The 25,282-nt window shown below is 38.0% G+C and overlaps 1 protein-coding gene across 1 annotated transcript; it reads right to left on the reverse strand.

Annotated features, from left to right (window-relative positions):
• Positions 1 to 126: 126 nt before the first annotated feature.
• Positions 127 to 23,599, reverse strand: pygl (phosphorylase, glycogen, liver). The gene is made up of 20 exons (XM_028437442.1): positions 23,357 to 23,599; positions 22,963 to 23,064; positions 21,406 to 21,484; positions 20,155 to 20,258; positions 19,536 to 19,667; positions 17,341 to 17,452; positions 17,127 to 17,209; positions 16,460 to 16,597; positions 15,344 to 15,436; positions 15,097 to 15,243; positions 14,095 to 14,258; positions 13,895 to 14,009; positions 13,681 to 13,782; positions 8,531 to 8,678; positions 5,389 to 5,447; positions 5,160 to 5,301; positions 3,221 to 3,428; positions 2,407 to 2,541; positions 2,261 to 2,327; positions 127 to 453 (listed from the first exon to the last, which is right to left on the reverse strand). Exons 1-20 carry the CDS (start codon positions 23,597 to 23,599, stop codon positions 265 to 267), a joined length of 2,562 nt encoding a protein of 853 aa, XP_028293243.1. The 3' UTR covers positions 127 to 264.
• Positions 23,600 to 25,282: the final 1,683 nt, after the last annotated feature.

Here is a 25,282-nt window from a genome sequence, read left to right on the forward strand (position 1 = left end):
GCAGACATTGTAGCACACTCAGTATCTACCACATGAAAAAACAGTAATGTGATAAATAAGGGTTTAATTTTGCGTGTGGCCGACGCCCTTCCTGCCTTACTGGAATGTAAATAAAAACAAGTGACGTACAAATGACTTGTACTTTACTGCATGTGTTGATGATGTATAACAGTGTTAGGACGGTTGGTTTCAGGTTATTGAGCATGTTCGCACTCATTAATGGTAAACTATAAACACAAAGCAATGTGCTGGAAGTGACTCCGCCTACATCTTCTTCAGAGCCCTGGCCGTCTGCTCAAAGGCCTCTCGGGGCTCGCTGGGCGGGGGGATCTTCAGGTCGGTGGGCTCCACGCCCCACACCTCAGTGGCGTACTCTGTGATGGTTCTATCACTGGAGAACTTTCCTGTTGCAGCAATGTTCTTGATCACCATCTTCGTCCACTCCTTGGGATTCTAGAAAAAGAAGAAGAAAAGATTTATCCACCATCTGTTGAATACATTTCATTACTTTGCAAAACTGAGGCTTTCAACAGGTTTATATCATCTAGACCAGTGTTTCTCAAATAGGGGTACGTGTTCCCCTAGGTGTACGTGATGGCACTGGAGGGGGGGCATTGAGAGAGAGAGGAAAATTACCAAATAAAGTGTCAGTCTTGGTCCACCCCAGATGTGAGATGACACGAAATTATAAAAACTATGGAATAAATCTATCAGGAGCCACTAAATCAGTGTTTTCAACCGTTGGGTCAACGTATACATTATTATTCTTTAAAAAAAAATTTATAACAATCTTAAACAACTGTATTTCTATACTTTCACTTTGTGAAATATAAATCTAGTTCAATTAAAATGCAGTGATATATATATATATATATGAGCTCAAACATGATCAAAAACTAATTCGAGAAAAAAAAATCTCGACTCCAATTGCTAGAAATTCTTGATATGAGAATGGGGTCACAGTCCCAAAAAAGTTGGGGATCACTGCACTGAATATGGTCTTTTCTCCCTTTTTTCTCTTTCTTCTTTATACTGCATTTTAACTGGGGCGGGGGGGCTGTCTTTAGCAATAACTAAGGCGCATCGTGCTGGCGGCTTCAAAAAAGGTGACCTGGAGGGCTCGGTCGGTACGCCAGGGGGCTGGTGGTGCGGCATGCATCGTTGCTCAGGGCGGCTGGGATGTGGTCGTTGTCCTTGGGCGGGCTACTCCCAGTGCTTTTTCTATTCTGGGCCCTTCTAGCCTGGGATCCGGTCCCTGCTGACTCTGGGCCCGCCGGCTGCCCGTTTGGCGCGGCTCTGGCCGTCTACTGGGCGTGGGCCTCTGCTGGGGTCTCAGGCGGGGGGGGGGGGCACTCTGGGCCCTCCCCTCGGGGGTGGGGGGGTGGATGTTGGTGGGGGGCCATGGGGTTTGAGGTCGGTGGCGGGGTGCGCTGGGTCCTCGGTTCCTTGGTGCTTTCTCGGGTGTGTGTGTGGGGGGCGGTGCCTGCCTCTCGGCTTGGGGTCTTAGGGGCATCTGGAGGGCTGCTGTGGGGGGGTGGCCTGGGGCTCCCTGGCTCCCGCTCTTTCTGCATCGGCGGGTCCGGGGAAGCGCTTGTGTTTGCAGTAGCGGTTTTTGTGCATACATTGATCTACGATGCACTGGCACGCCTTGGGATGTGGGATAAAACTCATACTGGGCTTAACTTTACACAAGTTAATCCCAAATACCTGTTTTAGATATAACCACTCACTCCTTCCATCTGTCCACAGCCACCACCATTATACCTAAGCTTCACACTTGTCACAGAATGGCTTGATTACACAACACAATAAGCACAATATGTTCACATCTCACTCTCACTTTAAGACAACGCCTCCCCACCCTTTCCAATTTCTACCTTGAGTCTCTCCTCCCTGTTCCCTTCCCCCTCCACCTCCCACCTCCCCCTCCCCCAGGTGTAACACTGCCCTCTCTTTTTATTTTCTCCCTTTAATAAAGTGTTTCTTACCCTTCTTTAGGGAGGGCTGGTGATGGTCACAAATATGCAATAAAATAAATTCATTTATTTTATTGCAATAACAAAACATGCATAGCTGTCTATAAAAGATTGCACTTCTTGTAGGGTTGACCTTTGACAGCATGTGCAGACAAGTAAAAAAAAATTAAAATAAAAACAAATAAATAAAGACTTATGTCCCAGACTGTAAGTCTTAAGCTAACGTTAGCATTCCAACCTTTACACACGTGATGACAGTGAAACACGATCCAATTCAACGTTACCTGATACAGATTGCTGACTTTCGCCTGGGCTTCCAAGTAGTCCTCAAAGTCTGCAAACACTTTGAAACTGAAGGGCAGAAAAACAAGCATCAATAGGACAATATAGAAAAATGTGACAATGTATGAATAAAGGGTTAATTAGTCACCGGTCGTGCTTGAAGAGCATGTTGGTGAGATCTTTGAAGAGATCAGGATTTTTGGGGCAGAAAAATCCACTGGTGATCTGATCCATCACCTGCTTTAGCTCAGGGATCTTCTTGTAGTACTCCATGGCATCATATCTATAGGAGAACGATTAGATTTAGCTCTTTAAAGCAGTGTTTCTCAAATGGGGGTAGGTGTACCCCTAGGAGAACTCTATGAGAGAGAGAGAAATGAAAGCATTAAAAATATGGGGTTTTATTATGTTTTTTTTTTTTTTTTTAAAGGATTTTTTGGCTCTAGTGGCCTTTATATGACAGTTGCTTGACAGGAAGGGGGGCAGAGAGAGCAGGGAATGACACGCAGGAAAGGGTCCCAGGCCGGGAATCGAACCTGGACCCGCTGCAGGTGAGGAACTACAGCCTCTGTACATGGGGCGGGCGCTCATGTACAGAGGCTTTAGTTAAAAATGATAATCATACTAAATGTTAGCAACAAAAACACAAAATAAGAGAAAAAAAAAAAACAGACAAACAACAACAAAATACACTAAAAACACACACACAGAGATGGAATAATTGGAATACCGATAACACACAAAACAAAATAAAAAATATACTGAATAATAAAAACAGACAAACAACAACAAAACACACAACATGACACACACAAACACAAAAATCGAGTAGTCAGACAAAGGGGGTACTTGTATTCAAAATTAAGAGAAAGGGGGTACTTGATCCAAAAAAGTTTGAGAACTAATGCTTTAAAGCATGCAAAATTAATTAAACTCAGAAAAAAGAAAAAAAGTACTTTTACCCCTTTTTGTCCATCGCAGTCACATCGTCCACCCTCATGCCAAAAATGAAGAGGTTCTCCTCCCCGGCCTCCTCGGCCATCTCCACGTTGGCTCCGTCCATGGTGCCGATGGTCAGCGCTCCGTTCAGCATGAACTTCATGTTCCCTGTTCCTGAGGCCTCAGTGCCAGCAGTGGAGATCTGCTCAGACAGATCTGTAGCAGGAATCACTGAGGACGAAAAGATGCTTTTTTATTCATCGAGCATCATCTAAAACTGTGGTTCCCAAACTTTTCACAGTCCCGTACCCCTGCAGACATTTAACCCATAACCATGGTCCCCCTACTCCTGCACACTTAAAAACAAAATAATGTAATGTCATTATACAATGTAGCTCTGTCCCTGAATTTTACCTATCCTATTGAGAAATAATATATGATAAAAAAAAAAGAATAATAATCAATAAAACATCTTATTCAGAATTATCACTCAATTGTTTTAATGAACGTTTGATGAAGATATGGCTCGACTCAGCAACGTCGCCTTTGATTCAATGCAATTCAACTTTATATTTTGTTGTAAATTGTGCAATATAAATAAAGATCATAGTAAGAAAGAAAGAACCCAACAAGATCCACATGAACAAGCATTGAATTATCAATTGATAATTCAATTGATAATTGAATTATCAATTAAGTGATTACAATTATAATTGACCCCAACCCTGTAACACAGCATATTCAACACCCTGAAACATAACTTGCCACAACTTTACTGAGTCTGGGCCTTTAAATATTTCTCCACGCCAAGTCTTGTTCTCATGTTTGTCAAAGCTGAAAATCCACTTTCACACAAGTACGTGGTGGCAGAGAGCATCAAACACATATGGCTTGCAAAAAGCAATGTAGCTCTTGTCATATTTGTGCTTTTTTGATGAGATTGTTTTGTTTCTCTGTCACCACTAGAGGGTAGTCTTACAGAGGCAAATGTGTAATTTGTGGCAATGCATGGGGGCTCCTGACTGCTGCTCTATTTAGATTCTAGTAGGGATGTAACGATTAATCGTAAGGCAGTTAAGAATCGATTCATAGGTATCACGGTTCACGTGGATGCTCTGAAAATTGAATCGCAGTACTTTTTTTAAACAGCAGATCCTTCTATATATACAGTATATATACCCTTCTCGTCTAAAAGTGTAGGCGGCGGGCGGAATCTGCTACTACTTTCTTTTTGGCTGCCTTCTACTCTTAAACATGTTAATAAATGATTCTTTACCCCTTTAGCACCGAAATAATATCTGTAATATTACGTGAATATTTGTAAAAGTCACGTTTTTCTATTAGCTCTATCTGCTAGCATAGCATCTCTTCTTCACTGCAAGGATATCTGCATGCCAACCGACCACTGGGTTACCCAGCGCCTCTTGCTGGTCCAAACAAATATTTGACGTAAAATACAGAGCAGACTGTTTTGTTTGTTTTTTTTTTAAAGTTCCAATTGTTAAGGCACAAATACATTTTCAGTTGCACTTTTTAAAAAGAAAAGGAACTATATGTAGTTTTGCATTGTTTACTATAGAACCAGAATTTCAATTAATAGGCTTCTCCTTCATTTGTATTATTCCTTTATTTATTTTTAGTTGAATTGCATTTTGAATAGTTTATCAAGGGATTCTTTTGACAATGAAATATAAAAGGAAAATAGTACAGTTTTTTTTCCCCCCCAAAAAATAAAGGAATATTTGTCTACATTCCCATTTTGTAAAACAAATCGTGAGAGAATCGTATCGTGAACCCAGTATCGTGAATCGAATCGTATCGGGAGTTGAGTGAATCGTTACATCCCTAGATTCTAGTTTCCAATGTTGTCAGCCTGTTTTTTATTCACATACCACCTGAAAAATTTGCGTACCCCACTTTGGGAACCACTGATGTAAAACACAGTGTGATAATGAGTGGTACCTTTCTCAGCCAGAGACACTCTGTAATTCTCCAGGAACACCACCTTCAGCTTGTTTCCCACCACTGGGTCGTTATTCACCACGTCTCCCACTGTGGTGATCAGCTTGATGATCATCTTTGCCATGTGATAGCCAGGTGCAGCCTGCAGACGGCACCCACATCAGAGTCAATACTGCATGTTTACATTAGCCCTCACGTGGTCAGTGGAAATGCTAGTTTGAGGGGATACCTTTCCACCAATGATCACTGTGCGAGGAACAAAAGGTGCTGCAGGATTCTTTCGGATGCCTTGGAGACAAAAGAGAAAACTCACATGAGAACAAAACCTTGACTTAAACACATTCCGATTCAATGCAAATGACTACGATCAAGTTTCAACAACTATCTTTAGTGTTTGGAAAAAACTTTGGATTGGTTTTCCTAAGATGGGATCAAACCGAGAGGCAGATGTAGCACGCAAGATGCATCCTCTAACACAGGGGTGTCAAACTCAAGGCACGGGGGCCCAATCCAGCCCTTTAGAGCATCAAATTTGACCCACAGGTGAAAGTAAAAATTATGGAAAAACATGAATCATTATTGAAAGGATCCTCCACTGTTTTTACAAATGTGGCCTAATGAATCCATCATTTCCATGCACACGGAGCTCTTCTCTCCTTAATGGCGTCTACAAAACAGCAGAGTGGGAACTGTCGCCCCCTGTGGCCACAGATTTTTTCATCTCTCAGTAAACAAAAGAGGTTTACATCAAATTTTTTTAAGTTTTACTGATTTTTAGAGCAACCCAAAGCAGCACAGAAAGCTGCTAAATCAGGGGTCTGCAACCTTTACTCTACAGGGAGCCATTTTGCCTCATCTCACCTGGATTAAAGTCCTCCTGGAGCCAAAAAAATACATTCTCAATGAAGACAATACAGTGATTTAATCTATACAGTTAAAATGATATAGAATAATGTTTGATTTCATTTGACTTGATCATGTAAATGGAAACTTAAAAAGAGTTTGAAATAAAATTGACATCAAGAAATAAAACAGTATCTTGCATCTTCGAATAACACAATGTTATATAAAGAAGATTTTTTTTAGTTAATGTATTTTAAGGGCCACAAAAAGTAAATTTGATAACACATGATCATGTGATCAACACATGCTAATTGCTCTTTTCTTGTCACACATAAAACATGCATATTTAACCTGCACATTGGTGGTTAAATGAATCTGTCCCCACACAATTAAAATCTCTATTTTCTTCCAGAATAGTGTTTTTGTTGGTTTAGTTATTTACCAGGGATTTAAAACATAAGGTCAGCCGCAGCTGCAGGAAAGTTGATGTTGCAGGAGGTGAAGTAGGAATGTGGCTGAGTCATTGCACAATGTGATTTATTTTAGGTTAACAAATTGTTACTGTATATCTTTATATATTTTATTTGTCATTAATCATTAATAGCCTCTGTAAAAAAAAAAAAAACAGAAAAAAACCAATTAATTTCAATAGTTTTTTTTTTTAAAGCTATAGGGAGCCATTCCAAAAGAGTCAAAGAGCCACATGAGGCTCCAGAGCCGCAGGTTGCAGACCCCTGTGCTAAATGATCCCGAATGCTTCACCTCCTATAGAACTCATTGGACTAAAAGGGGCTAATCACATCACCAATGAAGTCATTTCAACATGTCGGCACACAGGGTAAAGTAGTACCAGTTTTAAAAGTTAATAAAACAAATATGATGCAAAATAATGAGTTTTGTTAGGCATTGATCTTTGAATAAGGACATTTCAAAGGTTTAAGGCTACATTTGTAAAAACAGTGGAGGATCCCTTTAAATCTGATATCCGGAGTTTCTGAGAAATGTCTCAATGTCCCGCCCCCTAAACAGGTCCACTTCCTCCCACTGCCTCTGCAGTCTACCAGAAGCCACGCCTCTACTTTTCTGCACGCGCATCGCGGAACATAACAAGGTCACATTGATATATGATATAGGTCTATGTGTCAGGTAAGAGCCAAAATCATATTTACATGTTTGCTGTTGTGATGCACGGCCTTGTTTCCGTGCACAGTCAAAAACAGGAAGTCAAAGCCTATTGGCTAGGTGATCACGGCGCTCATTTCCATTTGTATAGGGGTTTATAGGACGAAGGCGGGACTTATATACATTAATGTATATGAATGACCACCGGCAGTAGACCATAGTAAAAGACTAGTTGTGTATTTTTTCCCATTTCAAAAGAATCATATACATAAACATAGATTTCTCAGAAACTCCAGATATCAGCTTTAAGGGTGTAAGAAAAAAAATTGATTCGACGATATATCACAATATTTCACTACGCAATTATCTTATCGATCTAAAACATGTCAATTTTTTTAATTATGTTTTTCCAAGAAAAAAAAGAAATGTAATTGCCCTAACACATGCATAGCACGTAAACGCCCAGTCACTCGATGCCAGTGAGTCAGCGAACCACACCTTGTTAAACCATCGCACTCCTCAATACATTTTAGCTTGGAAGTTGATAGTTTATGTTCATAAAACATACTGGAAACTTTTATTGATGTACTGTATGTGGTTACTTATTTTTTTTAAGAACTTAACAGAATCAGAATCTATTGTAGAAGCAAAAGTTAAACCTTTTTGAAAAAAATTATTTGACTGTTTGATAAACATACCACTTAATATTGGTACTTGGATTACAGTTCAATACCATTTACTTGCTATCACAAAATAAAATAAAATAAATTGCATTTCATACCATTTTGTACTTGATATTGCGATGTATAGTGTAGTTTAGTATCGTGATATATCTTATCGTGACATGCAAATCATGAATCGTATAGTATCAGATTGATGGCAAATTAATGCACACCCCCAATCATTATGTAAATTATCATTTCATATTTGCAAGGCTCAGTGTTTCTACGTTTATGTCACATGGCGGTAGTCATTTTTAGTCCTAAATTGAAGCAAGAACTTTCAATATTTTCCTTAAATTACAGAAAAAATCCCCGAAATAATCAAAAATGGCCCCAAAATCCAAGAAATGTATGTCACAATCCTGCAGTAACTGATATCAGTCACTTATTGCTTGATATTATCAGTGCTTGACATATCATTCATACGTTGGAGTGCAAACTAGGGCACATTAATGTTGAAATTGCTCGTAATAATCTGCGTTCCACTTAAAATCAAACTGGTCTGAACTTGTGTTTGAGATCCTGTCAATCGGCACCAAACTATTCTAATGTTTACACTGGCTTGACTTTCGGCTGCAGGCTTTTCATGTGCGTTATCTTGTGTTGGACTCATGAGAATGTTGCACTGTGTGTAGTCTGTATGACTACTGGCTCCTGGTATTTAAGCGAGAGTTTTACACGTACGATTGTACATGGCGATGATGTGCAGGCAGTTGAGGACCTGCCGTTTGTACTCGTGGATTCTCTTCACGTGGACGTCAAACATGGAGGACGGGTTAATCTTCACTCTGTACTCCTTCTCCAGATACTGGGCAAATTTCAGTTTGTTGTCCTGTGAGGAAAATCAGAAACATGAGATAATGGAGACGCAAAGGACAGAATTATGAATGTGAAAAGTCTTGTCCAAACACGCAACAAATCTAAAGCTGTAAAAACACACAATCTTATTTCATTTTCAGTTGGTCCACCCGTTTCAGCACATTTCTGAGGGATTTCCTTTAAAAGAATTGTTATTAGTGGGAATTTTAGACCATTCCTCCACAAGGAAATTGTTAAATTCCAGCACAGACCTCGAATGACGAGGCTTGACTTTGTCAGTTAAAGGACGGGAAATTATTACGTTATGACTGGTATGATTGTGTGGAACCTCCGTTTACCATCTGACCTGTCCAACTTTTAGTTTTTTAATTATTATTATTATTATTTCTATTAAATTATATCATTTTAATTTTGTCTACTTATTTTTATTTTAAATATCAGTATGATTTGTGTTTAATTTTCATTCTGTGTATTTTATTTATTTACTTTTTTGTTCATTTCATTTATACATATACTGTATATGCTCATAATACATCTATGGGTATGTGTCTATTTATATATATATATATTTTTTTTTTTTTCTTTTAATCTTATGGGTATCCAATATCTATTGCTTTGCGTGACTATTTGTTTAACACTATTGTTGCTAATATTCCTACCATTACCATCATTGCTACTGTTATTGACTTTTTTTTTTGGTTTATCGTTGATCTTGTAGTTTTTGTTAATGCACGTAATTACTGTACCAAATGTGGAAATCTTGTATTACACATTGTTGGCATTCATTTAATAGAGTTTTGAAAATACAACGTCAACGTGCACTGAGCAGAAACCAGAACACAAGGAAAAGCATTGAATTTTAAATACTTGGTGGATTCTGAAAAATTAGTTTGGAGTAAATTTGTGTGAAAATGCCCCGTCCACAGAGAAGTGGTTAAAGCACAGGGTTCGAATTTAGGGCCAAAAGTGTTCATTCTATATATAAACGACATTTTCAAAGTCTCAAATTGCCTCAAACTAACGCTGTTCGCAGACGACACAACCATCCTATGTTTAGGTAAAGACATTAAAACTCTAATAGAAACGACGAATGAGGAACTAGCGAAACAAAAGTCATCAGTTTTGGAAATAAAAAAATAACAGAAGACATTAGTTAAATCTAACATTGGAAAATACAGCACTGTCAATAGAGCTATCTCCAGCTGGAATAACCTTGATGCAGAGACAAAACAAGCTGCAAACTTCACTAGATTTAAAGCAAAAACTCGGAACACATTCTTACACGAATACGAGATCAACACAGGAACGTGATGAAACTTATCAACTGGTCATTGAACACAATCGACTCAATCTTCACAAACAGAAGATCACTACAACACGAACCAGCGTGTCCAAAAGAGACATTCCCGAGTGGTTACATCATGGATGGAAAGGGAAAAACCCAAATGCTGTGTCTCTCAATCCTCTCAGTGGAAGATGTGGAGGACCTCTACCTGTTAGGGGTCATGATCATTGGCCTGCTAATGATGGGGGTATGTGCCTTTCTAATCCTTCCTATGCTAAGAAAACTTTCTGAAGATATCAAGTACTTCGAAAGAAGATGAACTTTTCTTTTGAACTGGAGGAACGCAAACAACGCCTGGGAATGAAATCAGCAGGGAACAAGAGAGGAGGAGGAATAAAAAAAGACAACACTGACTACAGATGAGAATAAATCCTACACAAAAAAGGACAAAAAAAAAAAAAAAATGAAATTGTGTTCAGAACAACCTAAGAATGATTGACCAGAGAGACAAGCTTTGATGTAAATTTTCTGTGTTCAAAACAGGGGACGGGACTTAGATAAGCAAACTGCTTCTCTCGTCTCCTTTTTCGACATGTACAAAAAAACAAACAAAACAAAAAGTGAATGTAACCATGTCGGAAATAAACTGAATAAATAAAAAAATAAATTGTTATAGTTTGATCACAGTTGCAATAATGACAGCTAAGCATTTGATGAATAATATTTAAAGTCTAATCTGATCTGGAGTGAGTGAAAATGGTAAATATTTTAGGCAATTAATTATTTTGACACAAGAAGCGAAGTTTTTCCAATTTAAATTGATTTTGGTCAATGATTAAATCAATCACAACAATAAATAAGCTTAAACAACAAAATAATGTTCATTATTTCCATCACTGAGTGCTAAAATAATGTACAATACGAATAAATAACATTATGATTGCATTGTTCACAAAGCACAAACCTAGATTTAAGTAAGCTATATTCATAGTTTTCTGGATTTCTTTGTAAACTTTCTAAAACAAATGTGTTTTTTGTGTATTCAAATTAAAAAAAACATAGTAGTAAAGAACATTCAAGAGAAGTGGAAACTGAACAGGTTCTCCAGTTTCTTGTGTTGTTGTCTGTGCATCAGTAATATGGGTATACTGGGAACTTGTGCAATGAGAAAGACTCCGTGCTGTTTGGAGTGCAAAAGAAATAATTAACTTATCATAATTACTGTGTTAAAGTCCCAGCACTAATAAATAAATGTGTTATAAAGAAAAGTGATAGGTGGGGTTGGTTGTTACCGTTACTATACTATAGGGGCAGTGCTGAATACACAGGCTTCTGCATACGTTGCATAACGTCAACATTACTGAGTTACTTATCTGCTTCTAAAAACTAATATGTTTAGATTTATTCTCTTTAAACACCACAGATTAGGAATTATTGGTCATTAAAATTCATGTGCAGAACAAATATATTCATGGTGTGATAGTGTAGGTAATAGCGATCATCTGCACAATGATGATGATCCTGAAAATATTGTTGCTTAATTTACGGATTGTGAAAATAAACGTGCTCTAAATGCAATCATTATGTTTAGTAATCCATCAACAACACCACTTCTCCTTTTTCAAGACTGTGAGACAAGCCAGTGTAGTTGTTGTTGCCACATTTTGTCACTTGTGAAAGAGATCCAGAAAACCCACAGGATATAGAAACGATGAAAACCCAAGACTGGACTTTGAATCTACGGTGCAGCATCGGATCAACCCCTAAAACATCCAAATCAGATATTTGTTGTGCTTTTATTCTGAAAGGACTTTGCCTATGCCATAAAGAGATTTGTATTCACCAACTGATGAAGTAATCAGATTAAACGGTTGTATTTTTGTTTGAGGTTTCTGTTTTGAACCAAAAAACTTAAAATAAACTATGTCAACCTGCTTAAATCTTTAATTTTATAAATGAATACTAAATTATATTGGTCGGTCTCAAAGCCAAACCAGATTAGAACTACTGCTCTAAACAATATAAACTACATACTTCTAACCAGTGCTTGTTCAGTTAATAAAGCTTAAAGGTTCAGTATTATGCTATTTTTCACCCATCTCCATTTGTTCTAAAAAACCCCAACAACATAGTATTTGAGGTTTATTTTCCCATTCTCACCTGTTTTACTGAAAAGTCACTTTAATGACGCTTCTAAAAACAGTCTGTTTTTGGGGCCTTCATGCATATGCATGAGTCTGTAGATGTAGACTCCACGCCTCCCTCTCGGAGAGGGCTTGGCTTGCACCAATATTATACTGCGTCCGTGTTTGGTGTGTGGGATTCAAACAGCTGATCACTATAGTGATTGTCTTTTTCTATCCACACACTGTTGTTAATGTTTTCGGTCAAAAAACTGCACATTACAGTAAAACACATGGCTATTTAAGCGGCGAGTGTGTGCGTCAGCAGCAGCGCAAACTATCAGCTGACTCAGGTGTTTCAGGTGGGCTACTACGTGTCGTTTTTCTCACCTCTTCTAACCACAGATGGTCCATTTAAGTTGATAATCATTGGTTTTGTCCAACTGCTGCATCGCATTGAGTTACAAACATGTCAGATCATGTCAAAGGTGATACGAGGTGGTGTAACGGCTGATAAAAGTGAAACTGCGCTTCAGATTATCTACATACTGAATCATCTACAGTATATGCTGAACGTAAAGATATTAACTGTGGATAAATCGCAGTGACGATGCCCTGCCTTCGCCGTGTTTGTTTTATCCGTGAGGTAGTTTGAGAGGGAGGAGCGCACATTCTTATGTAGGGTAGGAGGAACCAGGATTGTCAGGAGGAGGAATTTCCCCCTTATGACGTCATAACACGAGAAAAATCCAACTCGCCCGGTTTGCAGTGGATTTCTACAAAATGTAGAACAACAACGGAGGGAGGAAACAGAACTTTTTCAACTTTGGCCCTCTGAATGAGGCTAAAGGGATGTATATCACTGTAGCAAAACCTTTATCAACTGATTTTTTTATCATACTGTCCCTTTAAGTGCAAGGAAAAGAAGACTGGACATTTGTGAAAGTGGGCGTGCACTGTAGCTGCTTCAACGTTCATGAAGCCAAAATTTGACGCTTAGGGGCACTTCCAGCTTGCCAATTTGACGTCATTTGGAGCCAGAGTCTGTGCAGTAGGGTCTGGCGGGAGGAGTCCTGGTAAGACACCCCGCCCATTTAGCGTAGTTCCCTGAAGACTTATGCAGCCCAGCTGCACCAAGGACTTAAGTATCTTTCCCACTGGAAATCCTACCAACATCTTGTTCAGATCATAGAGGTTAACACTAGTACTAGTAAGTCATAAAAGACGAAAAAAACTGAACAGAAAAGATGAATGGCGTCTCGGCTTTCCTTCACGACGTACAGTAACTGATTATGCTATTCTCAAAGACAGCTACGCAAGATCCGCGGCTGTCAATCATAGTCATATATGACTTTTTTCAACCTCAAATAACTTATTTAAAAACTTCACAGAAAAATGAACACAATGTAGAGTGATAATAACTAACAATCACAGCAGAGTTTAGGTTTGGAAAAATAATTATGTGACGAGTATTTTAACTTTACAGTTTGACCCACACCCCATCCGTTATCATTGAGGAGTCGGGGTTTATGATCTATACTGCAACCAGTCAGCAGGGGGAGCTCGAGGATGTCTCGTCCATCTTTTTCACAGTCTATGGTTTGTACCTGTTTGACTTTAGCAACATCACGAATGAAGGTGGCGTCATCAACAAAGTCCTTCAGCTTCTGCAACTGGCTGAGGTCCTTCACATAGTCCTCCCCGATCACCTGGAACGCAGATTCATCATATAGTGTGATCTATCTTTGTCTGCACAGCGTCAGGAAAAGTAAAATAAACAGTGAGTGCTCTGCGTTTAATGCAGCACAGACACACACAGACCTCAGCGATGAGCTCGGCCAGCCCAGGGTTGCAGAGCAGCAGCCATCGTCTGGGAGTGATGCCATTCGTTTTGTTTTGAAACTTGTCTGGTTCCAGGTCGCTGAAATCACGGAATCTGAGGCCGAGAAGAGGACATGTTTGTTTCACTGACGACAGCTTCGATTCCAGTTATTGAGCACATTATCAGGAGAGAGCCTCACACTTCAGCCTTGATGATGTTGGAGTGAATCTGAGCGACTCCGTTGACGGCGTGAGATCCCACGATGCACAAATGAGCCATGTTCACCCTTTTGACGCCGTCCTCTTCGATCAGAGACATTTTCTTCAGTTTATCCATGTCGTTTGGATACAGTTCAGCAACTTTCTGCAGAGACACAACAGACAGCGACACGTTTTTTGCAAAGTCACTAATGAGAGCCGGTTAAACCAGTCTTAAAGTCCATTATTTGGTCAATCTGGTTTTCTTGGTTTCACTCCTGATCCTGAAGAGCTGCAGTCCTACATGTTTTAGACATCTAATGATTGCATAATCACCCCGATCTGCAGAAGGCCTGATAACAAGCTACTGTTCATATTCAGGTGGGTTAATGTAGAGAGACATGTAAAATGTTTAATTACATGTATAATTATTTGGAGGATATAGAGGTGAAATCCAGATGACCCTTAACAAACAAAAAAAAAAAAAAAAAAAAAAAAAGATCGTTATTGTTCATTTTATTTTTTAATATTTTTATCACGTTTTTCAACTGAATAAAAATATTACAAAATATACTCGAGTAAGAATGCAAGTACGTTTGAAGTTAAAATCAAATAAAAGCATGTTTATTATTATTTTCCTTTCCAAAAATATTGTATCGTTATCGCAAACCTATTATGTCTAGTATATCGTATCATGAACCTAGTGCATCGTCCCACCCCTAACACAAGTGTGTGTGTATATATATATATATATAAAAACAGTAACAACATTTTTTTAAACCAATAAATATACATTTTAAATAGATACATATTTTGTTAAATAATAAGTTGTTAAATAAAAACTAGTTATTAAAAAGTAATTTCCAAAGTTTGAATATAACTATTTTTTTATCCATTCAAAATACATTAAAAGGTGTTTTACTGTATATGTGGTTGGATAACTATAATTTTTTGGACAAACTGAAGGCCTGCAGCATAGTTTAGCAGCATCTCAGCTCACGTACATCCAAGTGATGTTGGTTGATCTCATAGATGATCTGCAGATGTCTGGGCAGGAGATTCTCCAGCAGCTCAACAGGCCATCGCTCCAGCGCCTCAGGCAGAATGGTGTGGTTGGTGTACGCAAATGTGCGTCTGGTCAGATCCCAGGCCTGCAGGAGGAAGATCCGTTCATCATCGTTGTCATCTCCTCCTCCATTCACCATAAGCATATACAGTATTTAATGAATCCAAGTGTCTGACTCCACCCACCGTGTCCCAGTCCAGCTTCTCAATATCCACAAAGATCCTCATCAGCTCTGGGATGGCCATGGCTGGATGGGTGTCGTTCAGCTGGATGGCCACCTGCAAAACATCATCATACAATAAGTCTCTGGCAATAAGTCTCTGGTCTTTGGCAAACACAAACAAAGATAGAGAGGACAACACTGACTACAGATGGACGTTCAGAAGAAATCAAGAATGTTTGACCAGAGAGACATGTAAACCCATGTAAATTTGCGATGGTAAAACAGGGGACGGGACCCAGATAAGCAAACTGCTTCTCTCGTCTCCTTTTTCGGCATGTACAAAAAAAGAAAAAAAAAAAAAAAAAAAAAAAAAAAAAAAAAAGTGAATGTAACCATGTCGGAAATAAACTGAATAAATAAAAAAAAAAAATAAAATACACTCACAACGACTTTAATGTTGTTATTTTTTCCTCCCACAAAAGGTAAGATGACATCAGACCAGCTTTAACAATAAATAACTCAAATTACAGTCAGAGGGAAATGCTGCTCTGAAGATACAGTTAAGACTGATTTAGGACTTCTCATTCAACAGCAGTGCCTGACCTTCAAATAGGCACTTCTAGAAGAAAGTTCAGAATGACACTCCTAAACCTTGAGGAAAGCATTCTGAAGTGAGATAATGCTGTTGTTGTAAAGAACAAGAAAAACACACTAAACCCTTTATGGTTCTCTGTATTAATGCTCAGACTGGTCATTTATCTAAATGCTGACTTTTTGTAGACCCTGCTGTAATAAAAAGTCGCCTGTCTCTGAAAGTAAGTGCATTTTTGTTAATGCAAAAGGTACATAAAAATATGTAACAAGTGAACAGACAAACAATGTAAGAAATATAATAATGTAAAAAAAAATTCAATGGTAACTGCAGATGAAAACTATAATATATTTTGGCTAATTCTGGCCTTTTTAGTGATAATCACGGGAACTTTTAAAGCTGCTAGCCCCAATAATTGTGGCTAATATTGTTAAGGGCGTTCGGACTAAACCTGGATTCCCATTAGGACGAGTTTATTCTCCTTTTGAATTTTGAAAGTGAAAATTCTCTCCTACTCAGAAACCTTGAGTTAACGATGAGTCTCACTTTGTCTGGGAAGGTCTCGAAGGACGTGCGACCAGGAACGCCCTTCTTGGTGGTCTTGAAGCGGCGAATGATGTCTTGGAGTGTGGCCGCTACGACAAAGTACTCCTGCTTCAGACGCAGTTCCTTTCCTTCGAAAAACTTTAAAAATAAACGAGAAAACAGTCAACATTCCCAGCCAGATTGCTCACAACCTTTTCTTAAATCTAAGAACTTAGATGTATATATAAGAAAATATTATCATATCAGAATATAAAATTACTAAAATAACTATCTTAAACAGTTTCTAAGAAAAGCTGTCCTCTTTGAAGATACCACGGGACAGGGCAATAACTCCAGAAAAAATAACTGCGTGCTTCTGATTTTCAAACTCCATCAAGGTATTGATACCCTGAAGCCACACAGCAAATGTGGTTATCGTGTCTTAAAAGGTTTCTGAGAAAAGCTGTCCCCTTTGAAGATGCATCGAACAGAGTAAAAAAACAAAAAAAATGCAATAACTGGGGAAAAAAAATAATTGCGCGCTTCTCATTTTTAAACTCCATCAAGGTATTGACACCCTGAAGCCACACACAAAAAGCTGTCCCCTTTAACTGGGAGGGACGGACGCACGGAGCTCGTTTAAAATATGACGGCGTGGTCAAAGCTGCATCATCAACAGTAAACCTACGTTATCGTTGGGGTAGAGGACACGTGAGATGTTCTCAGCCAGGTTTCTGTCCAGGACAGCCTCGATGTAATCTCCAACATTAACTGTAGATACATATGATCACATAGGAAGTCATTTTACCTCAGACACGGTGTTGCATGTTAGCACTGTGCTAATAACCAAGCTCTGCTGAAAGCTGAGGGAAAAGCTGTTGCAACGCCGGGTCTTTACTCACAGTCTCTGAGGTTGAAGTCGTTGGGTGCGCGGGCCGACCACAGCCTCATGGTGTTCACCGTGTTGTTCATGTAGCCAGGGATGGGCGTGTCGTACGGCATGGCCAGCACCACCTGCACAGAGGTGAAAGTAATGGATTACAAGTACTAACGTTACTGTCATCGAGTTGCTTTTATGGGTACTTGTACATTTTACTTGTACTTAAGTACATTTTAAAAGAAGTAAAGTAATTGGTTACATTTCTTCTAACTTTTTGATTAACTCTTCCCATGGCTGACTTGAACTTTCCTCCTGTCCTGGGTTTTAAACTACAGATCTCTCTATAACCAATCAGTGAGCCAGAAACTCATCCTGTCACAATTTAGTTCCTTCTAAAACATGTTTTAGATTAGACACCCAAGATTAGTAGATACAATCTGATAACAGGTACCTCCTAGTGTAAATAAAACGTGTTGAGTCGAGCTTGTAGCAGGTGTGGAGGAAATATGCAAAGTCACCATGAATGATAACTATCACACGTCACATTACGCAACGTATGAACTGAAATGACCTTCAATCCCTTTGTGTCACAAAGGGACACACAATTGTTATTTTACTCACTGATAAATCTGGCTTTAATTATTAATAACTTTGTAAATAAAGAGAACTAAGAGAAAATTGTCTTTTTATTTATTGTCAAACAAATGTAAAAAAAATCCTTCCCACCCTTATACCAAGTTTAAAGCCAGGAAACACAGTTTTCAAGATTCTTCCTTGACAATAAATAGAAAACATGAAAACAGCAGCAAAAAAAAAAAAAAGGAAATGAAGCCAGACATGAGCAGTCGGCGGCCCTCAGTTTAATTTGTGCTGCTCCTACAGTATATGCACAAAATGACTCCAAAAACACGAAAAAAAAAAATCATTTAAAATTTAATAAATAAGTTAGGACAACAAAAATACACAAATTTACTACAAAAAAACCACATAAGATGACACCAAAAATACACAGAATAACCCCCCAAAACATAACACTTTTGATATTAATGGCGGACGCAGACGCAGCTGTCAGCAATAGACCTTTCTCACAATAACCGGAAATACGCAATCGTAGTGTATGCAGACTTCCGGTAAAATGTCAACACAGCAAAAAGCCGGGGATCAGACATGGATTAGAGACTCTATACAACTTCTCACGGATTTGCTAAAAATGATCTTTGCTGACGTGGCAAGAGTCGTGGAGGAAAAGTCCATCACCAACAAGAAGAAACTGGATAAAGGATACAATTTTTTCCACAAACAATTTGTCGATAACTAACGTTAGAGAGCAATCAGGCTAACTGTTAACTAGAATGACAAATCATTAGCATGTCCCCTACACCAGTGTTTCCCAAACTTTTCACAGTCATGTACCACTTCAGACATTTAACCTGAACCCATGTACCCCCTACTATCGCACACATAAAAAACATAATAATGTAATGTACAATGTAGCCCTACAGTGAAATTTACCTATCCTATGGAGGAATAATATATAAATAATAATAATAACTAGAATGTTTGCATTTCCTGAAGAAAATACAAGAGGATGTAGGTGCTGGCCCACATCACACTGCATTAGCTTATCATTGGCATTAGCATTATCTAGCAGTAGCAATAACCTAGCAATAGTATCAACATTAGCCTAGCATTAATTTTGACCTAGTATTAGCTTTAACTTAAAACTTAAAGCAGAACTAAGTAACTTTTTCACCTTAATAAATCCTTCTCGTAGTCCCTGTGAGGGTAACACAAGTGTTTATGGGGTGATTGGGGGGTCTCCCATCATGTCATGTTTTACGGCAGTCTGATGACTTTTATTCTGAAACCTGAGGCCGTTTCATCTGATGAAGGTTTTGCTGAGTCATTTTGGTGTGACAAATGACAGGAGGTTTTCCTGATAGCTGATACCTCACTCCGACACCTGAGGATGTCCTTAAATGTACACCGTGCACTACAATTATTTGAGATAAGTGGGTGTAAAATTTAATTTGATTTATGGTACTTTATCATTACCGCGGGGAAATTTGTTTTGGGCTGCACACAGTGTGATAAAAATGAAAAAAGAAAATAAAAATACTTGCACCGTCATTTGCACATGTCATAATACCAGAGAATGTTAGCACTGATTCCATGGCGTGCTAAAAGACGTGTTTTAACAACAATGTGCACCAGTACCTGAGTGTCCACCCATTTGGATCCGTCTCTGGTCTCCTCCACTCGTCCGTAGAAGTGAACTGGCAGCATGTACTCAGGCCGGGCTTTCTCCCAGGGGTTTCCATGTCTCAGCCAATCATCTGCCTCCTCCACCTGCAGAACGCCAACACGGAACCATGAAGTAACGCTGCCCACCTGAGCTGACCTGAACCAAGTGATCCAGGTTCTAACAGGTCCATGACTTCACCCAGTGTTGTAACAGGTGCAGGTTCATCCACCTCAGAGGATCCAGCCCTCTGTACGTTTCCAGTTCAGCGTTCACCAGTGCATGTTTACACGCAGGGTTCATACGGAACCCAAAGGCCAAAAGCCAAAAACACACATATCGTATATTTTGTAGAATGAAAATCTTTCCCAGAGACCTGCAAATAACCTGACCACAATCTAGACCCCTGTAAATAATTATCCTGGGACGGGTCCTGACCTAATTCCACTCTACTTTAGCCCCCAGTCGACATTGAGAGGCCAGTACTGATTTTCAAAGTAAAAGATAAGACGGGAACTCTGAGCTCTTTAAGCAGTGTTGTTGCATCTTTGAGGCCTTTTTCTTTTCCAGAAGAAAATGAATAAAAATTCCTACCTGCCAGCCGTCTCTGATCTTCTGGTTAAAGATCCCGTACTCGTATCGGATGCCGTAGCCGTACGCTGCGAGACCCAGAGTGGCCAATGAATCCAGGAAACAGGCTGCACGCAGAGAGAAGAAATAAACTCACAATCAATACGAGGAAGTAAAAACTAGTTTGTGGAGAACAGAGAGATTTAGTCTTTTCATTTTAGTCTTTTGACTAAAATTCAACTTAGTCTTCATTAAAATGCAATTTAGTTTTAGATTTTGTCATTTAAATTACATCAAGATATTAGTCGACTAAATCTGTTGCAGATATAGTTGACTCAAATATAAAACATAAGACTTTATGCATTTTCTAAAGATGACATTTTTCATTGATCAACCTGATACTGGATGGTATTAATATTTGTAAATACACACAGATTACAAGTTCTGACTGGATTTTGCCCCATGTGACGAAATTATGTTTTAGATTTTGTTAGTTAGTTTTAGTCATACTCTAATTCAGCGATTCTCAACTGGTGGGTCGCGGACCTGTACTGGTCAAAAATAAATACTTAACCAAACTGGCTTGATAACTCAACAATAAGCACAATATACACAACCACAATTTCACATCGCATCACTTGAAATCTATCGACTACTCCCCACCCATTCCATTTCCTATCTTGTATTCCTCTTCCCTGTTAACTTCCCCTCCCCCCTCCAACCCCTCACCTTGGTGTAACACTGCCCTCTCTTTTTTTTACATCCTCCCTTTAATAAAGTATTTCTTACCCTTCCCTAGGGAGGGCTGGTGATGGTCACAATTATGCAATGAAATAAATAAATTTATTTAATTGCAATAACAAAATATGCATTGCTGTTAAAAGATTGCACTTCTTGTAGTGTTAACCTTCGACAGAATGTGCAGACAAGAGCAAAAAAAAAAAATAAATAAATAAATACTTAATGTCTCATGTTGGTCTTTTGACAGGCATGCTGTGAAATGCATGTTGCACAGGAAAACATAAATGTATGTTTTAAAAAAAGATTACATATATGTATGTGTTTTCAACAGCTACTGTTGAACAACTAAATTTAGTTGGTTAAATTCTAAAAAAAAAATAAAAATAAAAAAAAAAAAAAAAACGTGGCCAAATGTGAACAAAATGAACTCTGCTCAGTAGTTATTTCCTGCTTCCTATCCTTCAACACTCAAAGAGGAAATAAGATCGGACACTTCCTCGTTCTTCTACTTATCAGACATCAGCAAATCTTTACCTGCCAGTCGACCCAGTCCTCCGTTCCCCAGTCCTGCATCCTCCTCCATCTCCTCCAGCTCTTCCATGTCCAGACCCAGCTGTAGCAGAACATAGCTGTCAGTATGGGTCAGTATGGGACTGACCACCTGGCATACCGGGCGTCGTCCCGGTACGGGTTTCTTTTTACAAGCGAGTGGAGGCAGACATGGTAATCGGTGGCAAGAAAAGTAGGGGTGTCCTGATCCGATATTGATATCGGTCCGATATCAGCCAGAAAATGAATATCGGATTTTATCGGACTGCATCTAAAACCTCCGATATAAATATCTTCTATTTCATATATATTTATAGAATATTGTAATTCTAAAAGGTTAATTATATATAATCCATTGGTTTATAACAGTGGTTCCCAAACTGGGGTGCAACTCTTTAAAATACACCAAAAGGTGAAGTTCTAAAATGAGTAAAACATCAGAAATAAATGAATAAAAAGGCCTAAATTCAAGGTTAATGTTGGACGAGACACATGGGTTAAGGGGTACTTGTGATAGCAGGCAAAGGCTAAGGGATACATGGGGCAATACAATTTGGGAAACACTGGTTTATAATAAATGGGTCGTTTTTTTTTTTTTTTTTTTTTATTAATCAAGCCTTTTCTAACATTCCACACGACAAAATAAGTAATAAAAGTATGCATGATTCGTACTGATATTGCATAGAATCGATATCAGTCAATGCACAAGGCTGCAATATCGGTATCGTATCGGAAGTGAAAAAGTTGTATCGGGACATCCCTAAAGAAAAGTGTGTAAAGTGACTAAAATGGGCCAAAAGTAGTCAAAGAGTGGCCCCAAAAAATGGTCAAATAAAGAGGAACCAGGTGGTATGTAATGGTAAAGGTTAGCTTTAATCAGCAAAATGTGGTAAACAATCGTGAAGAAGAGCAAAAATGTGGGACAAAAAGTTTAACTGTATGGGAAAAAAGGAAACACGTGGTATTTATTGGGAAAAAGTAGCTCATTTGGGATGAAAAGTGACCAAAAAAAAATAGAGGACAAAAAAAATTGATGTGTCAAAAACAACTTGCAAAAAAAAATAGGGGAAGATGGGTATTTATTGGCCAAACTAGTGTCGGAACTTTTAGAAAAGGAGCAAAAAATTGACAAAGGAAATAGTTAAAAAGTTCCCCCTTTTTAATGTTTTCTAGGGGATTAATAGTTAAAATTATGACATGAAGAGCCACACGTTGAGCATCACTGACATAATAACAGCTTCTACGTGGTGTCCTCTGATAATATAGTAGATTCTGGACAGAAGATGCTATGGCTGAATTTTTCTTCCAGTCCACCCCTAGTATTGTTCATTATAGAGGGGTTTATTATATATATTACAGAGGGGTTTATTTTATATATATATATATATATATATATATATATATATATATATATATATATATATATATATATATATATATATATATATATATATATTACAGAGGGGTTTCTTATATTTATTATATATATTACAGAGGGGTTTCTTATATTTATTACAGAGGGGTTTATTCACTCATTCTCACCTGGTAGATGGCCTCATCACAGGCGTTCTGCAGACCCAGGTTGATCATGGTGTTCTGGAGGGTTCGGCCCATGTAGAACTCCAGAGACAGATAATAAACCCTCTGCAGATCAAATCACACATTTCAGAGATGATAGTGAGGAGCAGGTTCTGAATGAAAGACAAGTTGCTGGTGTGTAAATAAACTTCATGCATGAGCACACAAACTCACAGTCTTATTCTACGTTTCCTTTAAAAAAAACAAAACAAAAAAAAACAATTTTTTTAAAACATAAACAAGGAAATGCGGGCGGGAGGAAAGGGAAGTCTTCCTGCTTCTACAGAGTTCAGGAAAAGTGAGTTGAGAGGAGACATGTTGAATGACACTTGTAGTGTGTTATTATTCATGGAGTTACCTTAGGGTCTGCTTCATAGTAAAACTGCTGAGTCCTGATCCATCTCCCCACCAGGTGGTCTCTGACAGTGTGCGCCAGGGCGAAGTAGTAATCCCTGGGGGTGGCGATGTTTCTGTCTTTGACCAAAGTGAAATGCAGGTGCCGATTAAAGCCTTTCTTCAGCTCGGCCACGTTCTCCACCCCGACGATGCCCCTGATACTGATCTGCTTCCGTTTCTCCTGGTCGGTGAGAGGAGTCGCCATGTTTGGAGGAGCAGCTCCGTGTCAACTTTGACCAACTTTGGTGTGAAGTGAGCTGGAAGTGGAGCAGAGACTGAGGTGCAGCGGCTTTTTCTCCAGCCTGTCACGTCCTCCACGAGGACGCTCATTGGAGGATACAGGGCGGGGGCGTAACTAGGCCACGCCCCCCAGCTGCGCAGAACAACAGGAAACGGAGCAGGAGTGCGCACACGACAGGTTGGCAGGTTTTGTTTGCCTATTATGCAGGTCTAAAATACATTTTAAAAAACTTTATTTGGGACATACCATAGATATGGAGGTAGATGTGTATGGAAGCCCATCCCTCCAGTAAAACTAAAAAATGAATAAATATAAAAAATAGGAAGAGTAAAATAAAAATAAATTCATAATAAAATTCATAATAAAATCAGAATTTCTCAGATACCATCTTGTAATGACTTAGCATCTCATAATTATGACTTTTGTTTATATTTAGTAGTAGTATATTATGAAGTATATTATAGTTATGAGATACCATCTCATAATTATGACTTAGCATCTGTTAGTGATGACTTATGTTTATATCTCGGAGTAGCATATTATAAAGTACATTAAATACAAGTATTATAATCATGAGATACTATCTCATGATTATAATACTTGTATTATTATTATAAGTATCATATATTATATTATTATATGACTTAGCATCTCATAATTATGACTTATGTTTATATTTAGTAGTAGTGGATTATAAAGTATATAATAGTTAGTATTAGTACTCATAATTATGACTAAGCATCTGATAATGACTTATGTTTGTATCTAAGAGTAGTATATTTTAAAGTATATTATAGTTTGTATATTATAAATAGAGGTATAATAATTATGAGATATTATCATAATTATGACTTAAAATGTTTATATTATTATTATTATTTAACTTTTTCTAGGTTTTTAGAGTTTTTTTTTTATTAGCAGGAATGGGCTTCCATCGATTTGTGTCTTTATTATTCAATAAAAAAAAATTAAAAAAACTTTTCAATAAAAAAAAATCACTTCAATGAAAAAAGTTTACTTCAATAAAAAGTGAAAAACACATTTTCAATCTAAGAAAAAAGTGTTCAAATGCAATTATTTGAGTCTCAAATATGTTTTTGCATTTGAACACTTTTTTTCTTTGGTTGGAAATATTTATTTTTGATTGGAAAGGGTTTTTTCATTTGAAGTGATTTTTTTTTTATTGAAAATGTTTTGTTTTTTTTTAAAATTGAATAATAAAGACACAAATCTACAAATACATAGACTAAATGTATTTACAAATGTGTCATGAAGCTAAGATTCTGCAATAAAAAATAATAAACACACATGAAGGAAAACACGTTTAAATTAAAACAATAGTTATTCTAAGTAGAAACATCATTGTCTTTGTGTTGTATTATAAAGTTGCAGATGCTTACAAATATCACTGAAACCTTTTTGTAATCTTACTAGAATAATCTATTTCAGTGGAGATTAATCCATTTGAACCCTTTCATGCATAGAGGTCACTATAGAGACACAGTTATTCAAATGCTGTTCTTCTGTACATGCATGGGTTTTGTCATTATAAATGTGTATCATTCAACTCAGTGGACACTTTGCATCACCTCAAACACTGTAACCAAGTGGCCAGTCTTTTTTATTTTTTTTAACTAAAAATCAAGA

The sequence above is a fragment of the Gouania willdenowi genome, chromosome 22 (genome assembly GCF_900634775.1).
Source record: "Gouania willdenowi chromosome 22, fGouWil2.1, whole genome shotgun sequence".
NCBI classification, from domain to species: Eukaryota; Metazoa; Chordata; class Actinopteri; order Blenniiformes; family Gobiesocidae; genus Gouania; species Gouania willdenowi.

Excerpts from the sequence above, each read along its gene's own strand:
- pygl (XM_028437442.1), bottom strand. The coding sequence starts at position 23,599 with ATGGCGACTCCTCTCACCGACCAGGAGAAACGGAAGCAGATCAGTATC. Across the intron at positions 16,598-17,126 it reads TCCTCTACCCCAACGATAAC|TTTTTCGAAGGAAAGGAACT; the intron begins GTAGGTTTACTG and ends TTATTTTTAAAG. Across the intron at positions 5,448-8,530 it reads CATCATCGCCATGTACAATC|GCATCCGAAAGAATCCTGCA; the intron begins GTACGTGTAAAA and ends TTTGTCTCCAAG.